The sequence below is a fragment of the Triticum dicoccoides genome, chromosome 3B (assembly GCF_002162155.2).
Source record: "Triticum dicoccoides isolate Atlit2015 ecotype Zavitan chromosome 3B, WEW_v2.0, whole genome shotgun sequence".
Classification (NCBI taxonomy): domain Eukaryota; kingdom Viridiplantae; phylum Streptophyta; class Magnoliopsida; order Poales; family Poaceae; genus Triticum; species Triticum dicoccoides.
This window is the reverse complement of record NC_041385.1, coordinates 182,034,738-182,044,404: the sequence shown is the minus strand read 5'-3', so window position 1 is coordinate 182,044,404 and position 9,667 is coordinate 182,034,738. Positions and strand designations below refer to the sequence as shown.

The 9,667-nt window shown below is 45.2% G+C and overlaps 1 protein-coding gene across 1 annotated transcript; it reads left to right on the top strand.

The window, feature by feature from the left end:
- The first annotated feature begins 407 nt into the window (after nt 1–407).
- Nucleotides 408–9,284, top strand: LOC119275446 (dol-P-Man:Man(6)GlcNAc(2)-PP-Dol alpha-1,2-mannosyltransferase-like). The gene is made up of 10 exons (XM_037556294.1): nt 408–781; nt 2,391–2,481; nt 2,604–2,763; nt 2,873–3,093; nt 3,174–3,469; nt 7,733–7,844; nt 7,923–8,061; nt 8,410–8,606; nt 8,688–8,777; nt 8,856–9,284. Exons 1-10 carry the CDS (start codon nt 507–509, stop codon nt 9,045–9,047), a joined length of 1,773 nt encoding a protein of 590 aa, XP_037412191.1. The 5' UTR covers nt 408–506; the 3' UTR covers nt 9,048–9,284.
- The last annotated feature ends 383 nt before the right edge of the window (nt 9,285–9,667 follow it).

Genomic DNA, 9,667 nt, shown 5'->3' with positions numbered 1-9,667 from the left:
TCGTTTGATCACGTAGGATAGATCAACGTGTGCATGGGTAGTATGGATATAAGATGCCGGATATGAAATACGCGGATGCAGAAGGGCAAATATAAGAGGTGCCCGGTCAGTGCCCGCAAACGTGCCCGGACGCGTCCGCAGGCGTTCAAGGGACCGGATTTGCCAATTCCGGTTGTGGATGCTCTTAATCCCCATCTGCAGTGAAGTGGGAATTATTCTTTGCTTATGGTTTAAGTTTCAACCCATGCCCCTGTATTATTTTGGTAAAGAAGCCTAAAAAGAAGGGCCGAAAGCGAAAATGGAAAGAAACAGGGAGAGAAGGAATCATTTCAAAAAGCTACCCAGTCAGGGATCCATTTGTAATTTTTCCTTTTTCACTAGACGAAAGAGGAGCAAAAAGATCCAGAAGCTTCTAGTCACACTCACCCTTTGCCTCCGCCGTCCTGAGTCTCGAAGCGAAGGCCACAAGAACCAAGTGAGCCGACCCTCGCCTCCCTGCTCCGGCCATGTCTCTCTCGTCGGCGCGCCAGCGGCGGCCCACGGCGGCGTCGCCGCTAACCGACGACGGGTACTCCAAGGAGGCCAAGGAGAGGAGGCGGCGCACCGACGGCGAGGAGGTGGAGGAGGGCATCCGGTGGTTCCTCCCGTTCCTGGCCCTCGGGCTCCTCCGGCACATGAGCGCGTCCTCCAACCTGATCCACGACTGCGACGAGGTGTTTAACTACTGGGAGCCCCTCCACTTCCTCCTCTACCGCTCCGGCTTCCAGACCTGGGAGTACAGGTACGCTCTCCGACCTCACAGCCACTAGTCTAAACCCTAGCTGTACCGGCCGTTTCGTTGCTTGATTCGTGCTAGTGGATTGGCAGGGGTTTAGGAATGTATGGGTGTGCTCTGATTTGGGTTAGGAGGGAGCTATTATTGGGGGTTTGCCTAGTGATCATCAGTGGGTTTTGGTGGGGATGCACAGATCCGCGTCACTGTGCGGCATAATTTACTCTGATTTCTTCACGGTGTGGGGGCAGCTGCAGGTTACCATGGTCGCGTGTAGTGGGGATGGTTAGGAGGATTTGATGGAATCGTTTGATCGAACTGTTGAAGGGATTTGGGGGTGTATGCATTTGCTCATTCAGTTATTTTGAAGGTTTACTGTTCCGAAAGGGATCGTCTAGCACCTATGCTTCTTAGTAAGCTAGAACACTTGTGAAATATGGTGCTCTAGGTTTGGTGGAAGTAGTGAAGTTTGCAAGTTCGCAGCTCGAGCATCTAAATGTGGATTCAAAGTGGACAAACAAATTAGTGTTTACACTTTCCTTACCCTGGCTGCATATGCCTTGCTTAGTGCCTTGGTTTTATCTGGTGATTTGAAGGGTCGAAGATGCAAAATTTTAGGTTTTGTTCCAGTGATAATGTGGCTGGGGTTTGTTGAATTGTTTCCATGGTTTCAGTGTTACGGAAAAAAAATCGTCGCTTCCTCCTTAATATCTGTGGAATGTTGATTCGAAGTAATAGAGATTTTTAGTCGGGTAGAGGTTATGATGGAGAAGTCATGACGGTAGAAACGGCATTAGTTTATCTGTATTTGATGACTTCAGTTCAAGGTTGATTTATAGTAATGTAGAAATCATGATGCTGTTTGATGTAGAAATCACGGCACAGAAGATATCTGTTTAGTGACAGAAATGGTCCATTGTTTGTTTCAGAAATTAAGAAATGATGGTTAATTTAACTGTATTTTGATGACATCATTTATTGACTTACCAACCCTTGCCATACTCTCTCCGTCCCAAAATAAGTGTCGTTGATTTAGTACAACCCTGTACTAAAGTTGTACTAAATCAACGGCGCTTATATTGGGACGGAGGCAGTATTATGCATCTCCTAAGCTTAAAATTAAGTTTTGATACTTCACTAACATGTACTGCCAACGCTTATTCTAAAATGCCAATATGCCATTTGGAAGGTGCATTTGAATTTTAGACAAAGGTTCCAATGCTCTGCATTCATTGGGGTTGGAACCTCAGTTTGATGGGCATTAGGTTGCTGATATTCTTGTCTTATACACACGGAAGATTGTATTATAGTGATTTCAAATTAGGAAAGGCATCTGCAATTGTGGCTGAAATTTTTCTTCCATGGATATATGATATGTAATGGCATATCTAGTGCATGAAGCTTAACACCTGTGACCTGCAATATTATCCGATTTTTCCTTGAGTACACCTACATACATAGAGGACTTCATGTGTATTTGTACAGAAACTAGAGATTATTAGACAATAAATCTAACTGCAAGTTTTTTTGTATTTTTTTGCAAATAAGTTTTTTTTTGTATTATTGACATCAATAGGAGGACTTTGATTTTGATTCTCCATAATTGTATGTTTTGCAGTTCCGACCATGCTCTTAGGTCATATTTGTACCTTTTCATTCATGGTCTTGTAGCTGGTCCTGCTTCATCAATCTTTGGCGGTGAACACAAGGTTTGCAGCGTTTTACTCTGTACTTTATTCTCGTTTGTTAGACCTGCTAATTATTCCCTTATAGTTGCACTATCTTTGTCTAGTGTTAATCACATTTGACCTATTCTGCTGTGCTTGTAAAGGTTCGTGTGTTCTACGCTGTGAGAATCTTTCTTGGACTTCTATCGACTATAACAGAAACTGTTCTGGTAGTTGCTCTTTCAAGAAGATATGGAAAGAGACTTGCTTGCTATGTCCTTGCAATGCTATGCTTAACCAGTGGCTGCTTCTTTGCTAGTACCAGTATGTTTCTCATCTTACAATTTCTATTACCATGTCCATATGGAAGCTCTATTGCAGATGTTTATTCAAACTAGAACATTGACTTTATCTTATTTAATCTGTATTGCAGGTTTCTTGCCAAGTTCGTTCTCCATGTATGCTGTAACACTTTCATCGGCACTCTTCCTTCTAGAGAAATATGCTTGTGCAGTCTCTGTTGCAGCTGCTGGAGTAATTCTTGGCTGGCCTTTCTCGATTTTGGTGTTTCTCCCTGTCACTGTTTACTCATTACTCAGGGGACATTTTAAAAGGGTTTTTCTGTCTGGACTTTTGACTTCACTATGCCTTCTTGTAAGTAACGCCATTACAGTATCAGTATTTTACGATGTGAAAAAGTCCATTTTTATCTGATTATCACAAATTTGTGCTAGGTCCTTTCGGTTGTTGCTGATTATTACAGCTATGGTAGATGGACATCATCCGTGTTCAATCTTCTAAAATATAATGTGCTTGGTGGTGGTGAAAGTCACTTGTACGGAACAGAGGGGGCTTCATTCTACTTCAGGAATGCATTCAATAACTTCAATTTCGCATTTGTTTTGGCTCTGCTTTTCGTGGGGGTTGCACTATCTGCAAGGAAGAAATATGCCCCAGATCTGTTGATAGTTGTCTCTCCTGTCTACATTTGGCTGGCTTTCATGTCTTTGCAGGCGCATAAAGAAGAAAGGTAAGCATCAAAGTGTAAAACAATCTTATCAATCAGTTTAACATGTAATATAAGGAAATCAACTTCAAGTGACAACTAGAAATAGTCGTTTATGTTAGTCTATTGGTAAGCCTAAAAAGAAGCTGCATCAATGTAGCGTATACTCCTGTATCACTTGCATGGTTAGATAGCTTTATTTGATTCATCAAGGGGTGCCTTTTCTTCCAGTTTATTTATGTTATTTGTATCCCTTCAGTTCAAATTGTTTGCTTGTTGACTGTTGCAGTAACAACTAGCAGTCAATTAGTGTGATCTTCCTGAGTTCAGATGCAATAGTGAGGTGTTCCCAAACTGTGCGTTAACCTATAAGCTTCCAAATTTGTCAATTTGTTTGGTTTTCTTATGCGTACCCATTAACACAGTTGAGTTGTACTCTTACATTTGAACTCCCTTAATATAACTTACAAACAACAACAACAACAACAAAGCCTTTAGTCCCAAACAAGTTGGGGTGGATAGCAAGCTTCCACGCACCCCTGTCCATAGCTAGCTCTTTGTCGATACTCCAATCCTTCAGGTCTCTCTTAACGGACTCCTCCCATGTCAAATTCGGTCGACCCCGCCCTCTCTTGACATTCTCCGCACGCTTTAGCCGTCCGCTATGCACTGGAGCTTCTGGAGGCCTGCGCTGAATATGCCCAAACCATCTCAGACGATGTTGGACAAGCTTCTCCTCAATTGGTGCTACCCCAACTCTATCTCGTATATCATCATTCCGGACTCGATCCTTCCTCGTGTGGCCACACATCCATCTCAACATACGCATCTCCGCCACACCTAACTGTTGAACATGTCGCCTTTTAGTCGGCCAACACTCCGCGCCATACAACATTGCGGGTCAAACCGCCGTCCTGTAGAACTTGCCTTTTAGCTTTTGTGGCACTCTCTTGTCACAGAGAATGCCAGAAGCTTGGCGCCACTTCATCCACCCGGCTTTGATTCGATGGTTCACATCTTCATCAATACCCCCATCCTCCTGCAACATTGACCCCAAATACCGAAAGGTGTCCTTCCGAGGTACCACCTGGCCATCAAGGCTAACCTCCTCCTCACACCTAGTAGTACTGAAACCGCACATCATGTACTCGGTTTTAGTTCTACTAAGCCTAAACCCTTTCGATTCCAAGGTTTGTCTCCATAACTCTAACTTCCTATTTACCCCCGTCCGACTATCGTCGACTAGCACCACATCATCCGCAAAGAGCATACACCATATGATATCTCCTTGTATATCCCTTGTGACCTCATCCATCACCAATGCAAAAAGATAAGGGCTCAAAGCTGACCCCTGATGCAGTCCTATCTTAATCGGGAAGTCATCGGTGTCGACATCACTTGTTCGAACACTTGTCACAACATTATCGTACACGTCCTTGATGAGGGTAATGTACTTTGCTGGAACTTTGTGTTTCTCCAAGGCCCACCACATGACATTCCGCGGTATCTTATCATAGGCCTTCTCCAAGTCAATGAACACCATATGCAAGTCCTTCTTTTGCTCCCTATATCTCTCCATAAGTTGTCGTACCAAGAAAATAGCTTCCATGGTCGACCTCCCAGGCATGAAACCAAACTGATTTTTGGTCACGCTTGTCATTCTTCTTAAGCGGTGCTCAATGACTCTCTCCCATAGCTTCATTGTATGGCTCATCAGCTTAATTCCACGGTAATTAGTACAACTCTGAACATCCCCCTTGTTCTTGAAGATTGGTACTAATATACTCCGTTTCCATTCTTCTGGCATCTTGTTTGCCCGAAAAATGAGGTTGAAAAGCTTGGTTAGCCATACTATCGCTATGTCCCCGAGACCTTTCCACACCTCAATGGGGATACAATCAGGGCCCATCGCCTTGCCTCCTTTCATCCTTTTTAAAGCCTCCTTCACCTCAGACTCCTGGTGCGCCGCACAAAACGCATGCTAGTCTCATCAAAGGAGTCGTCCAGTTCAATGGTAGAACTCTCATTCTCCCCATTGAATAGCTTGTCGAAGTACTCCCGCCATCTATGCTTAATCTCCTCGTCCTTCACCAAGAGTTGGCCTGCTCCGCCCTTGATGCATTTGACTTGGCCAATATCCCTCGTCTTCCTCTCCTGGATCTTAGCCATCTTATAGATGTCCCTTTCACCTTCCTTCGTGCCTAACCGTTGGTAGAGGTCCTCATATGCCCGACCCCTTGCTTCACCAACAACTCACTTTGCGGCCTTCTTCGCCATCTTGTACTTCTCCATGTTGTCTGCACTCCTATCCAGGTATAGGCGTCTGAAGCAATCTTTCTTCTCTTTAATCGCCTTCTGGACATCATCATTCCACCACCAGGTATCCTTATCTTCGCTTCTCCTTCCCCTGGACACTCCAAACTCCTCCAAGGCCACCTTACAATGCAAGTCGTCATCTTCATCCACACATTGTCCGCATCCCCTCCTTCCTCCCAAGGGCCCTCCTTAATTACCCTCTCCTTGAACACCTGAGCTACCTCCCCCTTGAGCTTCCACCACTTAGTTCTAGCGACTTTGGCACGCTTATCCTGCTGGACACGAATCCGAAAGCGGAAGTCAGCAACCACCAACTTATGTTGGGGTACAACACTCTCTCCAGGTATCACCTTACAGTCTAGGCACGCACGCCTATCTTCTCTTCTCGAGAGGATGAAATCAATCTGGCTAGAGTGTTGGCCACTACTAAAAGTCACCAGATGTGATTCTCTCTTTCTAAAGAGGGTGTTAGCTACAATCATGTTGTAGGCTAGAGCAAAGCTTAAGACATCTTCTCCTTCTTGATTCCTGATGCCATAGCCAAAGCCCCCATGCGCCCCTTCAAAACCTGTGTTAGATGTACCCACGTGGCCATTGAGGTCTCCTCCTATGAAGAGCTTCTCACCAATCGGTACACTCCTAACCATGTCTTCCAAGCCTTCCCAGAACTCCCTCTTGGTGTTCTCATTGTGGCCTACTTGCGGGGCATACGCGCTGATAACATTGAGAACCAAGTCCTCAACTACCAGCTTGACCAGGATAATCCGGTCCCCACGTCTCTTGACGTCTACCACTCCATACTTGAGGCTCTTGTTGATCAAGATGCCTACGCCATTTCTGTTTGCAGCCGTCCCCGTGTACCACAGCTTGAAGCCGGTATCCTCCACCTCCTTCGCCTTCTGTCCTCTCCATTTGGTTTTTTGGACGCAAAGGATATCAACACCTCTCCTCACCGCTGCATCAACTAGCTCCCGAAGCTTCCCTGTCAGAGACCCTACGTTCCAGCTACCTAAGCGAATCCTCCTAGGCTCGGCTAGCTTCCTTACCCTTCGCACTCGTCGAGTCAAATGCGAAGACCCTTGCTCATTTTTCACTACATCCGGGCGCCGATGTAGCGCGCCACTAAGGATGCGACAACCCGATCCTCGCTCACTTGCCACCGTATCCGGATCAAGATACGGCGCGCCACTTGAGGAGTGACGGCCCGGCCCTTGCCCATTTTCCACCACACCCGGGTTCCGATGTGGCGCGTCGCTGAGAGGGTTACGCCCCAACGAAAATCTTTTGGGTTTCATCTCCATAAGAGTGGCTGAGTTTTTACGTTGGCTCGCCAAGCCTATCACAACCCTCCTCCTTTACCCGGGCTTGGGACCGGCTATGTTGAGACAACATAGGCGGAGTTCCCTTAATATAACTTAACATTCAATAAATCTAATTTTAAGCAGCTTATATGAAACCAATTTTATGTATTCCATGGTCAGCCAAACCAACCAATCTAGTCCTATGTGATGCAAACCATTCTGACTATTTGCTAGTTGCTACTGGTAACCTATTGGATTAGAGTTTTCTGGTATGTGTATAATTGTTTAGAAGAACCACTGGTTTTCTGTATATTCTTGTCGTCATTGTTTTTGATCTACAGGAATGACACCCTGTTTGCGCTGTCTAAAAGTAACTATATGAACAAAAAAAATTTAATATATTCTTCTAATCCGAGGGCAGGCCTGGCGCAGTGGTGAAGTCCTCCCCACTTGTGCCAAGAGGTCCTGGGTTCGAACCAGCCTCTCTGCATTGCACTTTGCAGGGGTAAGACTAGGTTCTTATAATCCCTCCCCAGACCCCACCTTGTGTGGGAGCTTCTATGCACTGGGTCTGTCCTTTATATTCTTCTAATCCTGCTGGTTAATGCTACTCCATGCATGAAAGCTATAGAAACTAAAACCACACCCTTTCCTCAATCTGTTTGTGCAGGTTTCTCTATCCAATTTATCCATTGATATGTGTAGCAGCAGCTTCTGTTATTGACAGCTTTCCTTACTTTTTCCACGACAAATATGCAAATGAGCAGTCAATTTTTGAGAAGGTTAGCTTGGCATCCTTTATCGCACTTATGTGTTTTAGGGACTGGTGATGGTTTTATATTTTCTGATATATTTGACAGATAGCGAAGGGTCTGCGGCCTTTGATCCTAGGCTTTATTTTGTGCACCTCACACAGCCGAACATTCTCTATGTTGAATGGATACGGTGCTCCTCTGCAAATCTATCAGCATCTAGAATATCATGAAGATACTGGGCCTGGTAAGGACCTAACTATATGCTCATTGAACAGGTTTCTCTTGTATAAACATTTATAGTATTGGCCTTTACCTGCCTATTATACACAGCTATTAGGCATGTCAGCTGTAGCATTAGACACTACAGAGAAATAAATGGCTTTCATCGTTACATCTATTACCACGATTTGCTGTAACCTCATTCTATAGGGCTGCCTTATTGTAGAGGTAGTTCCACAAATGCAGCCGTTACGTTAGTTTTTAAGCATATTTATGTAGCATCGAGCAAACCTTCAGTAAAAATTTATTATCCTTGATATGTTGACAGCATAAAGCTCTTTGAACTAACTAGCTATAACCTGTTTCTGCACAGGATCTATTCTGTGTGTTGGAAGTGAGTGGCACCGCTATCCTTCGTCATTCTTCGTACCCTCCTATATCAGCGAAGTTCGCTGGATAGATGACGGTTTCAGAGGCCTTCTCCCATTTCCCTTCAACGAAACCCTGGGAGGCACCACTGCTGCTCCATCTTATTTCAATACCAAGAACAAGGCCTCCGACAAGCAATATGTACTCCCCTTTCCTAGAAGTTCTACGACATACCTTTTCCTCTGATGATACTCTGTAACGCTTGCTCTTTTTTGGTCGCAGTTGAAGGACATTGGAGCATGCAACTTACTGATGGAGCTTGATCTGAGGCGGCCTTACCCCTCTCGTGGAAACGACCTGTCAACATGGGAGGTAAATCAGTACTCTAAATTATCTCAATGCGTTAAATGTGAGTTCTGCATCTGATAATTATTTTGCAAACTCTTCCAGACATTGGCGTCGCTACCGTTTCTAGACAGAGAGCTTTCGCCGGCACTATACCGGTCGTTCTTCATACCATACCAATGGGAGCACAAGAATGTTTTCGGCCTGTACAAGTTGCTGAGGAGGCTTCCTACTGACCAAGGGCAACTCAAAGCTAACTCATCGGGAGGACATGCCGCATTTGCTTCTGTGAGCTGAATCTTAGGTTTAGCCGGATCGACTGATTAGCGAATTTTGTTTCCTAGATTTTCATTCTGATGGGCGTTCCCCCGGTTTGAGAAATGAGGGCTATGTTATGTGTAGGCTTTGTAGACTGGTTCGTTCCAATCCAACACACGGAGTTGTCCAACTGAATTCCTTTTCCAGCTCTCCTGACTGATGATGCTGTGAGACTATTAATGATAAGAAAAATATGTATGCAGAACATTCCTACAAGAACAGGGAATGAAGAACATGTACGTAAGAGAAATCTCCGAATCAGTAGGGGAACATGAGAGGGAGTGGGAAATGATTCAAGCGTGTCTCTAGCACGCCATAGATATCAACGGAGGGAGTGCAACCGACCAAATCTCTACTACCTAAAACAAACGGAGGGTTCCGTTTCCCCTCTTACGTTTCGTCGAACCTAGTGTTTCGTTCGCTCGTCGTCCAGTCGTACGTAGCACTCTCCTCCGCTTCGCCAAGCACATGGGCCGAAGCCCAGCCCTCGTGAGCCAGCCTACAACACAAGCAGACGGTCTGGCGCGGTGGCGTTAGGGTTAGCGTTGTCGCCCAGCCCCATGCCCCCATCCTCAGCCCGTCCTTCTGCTCCTTGGCCG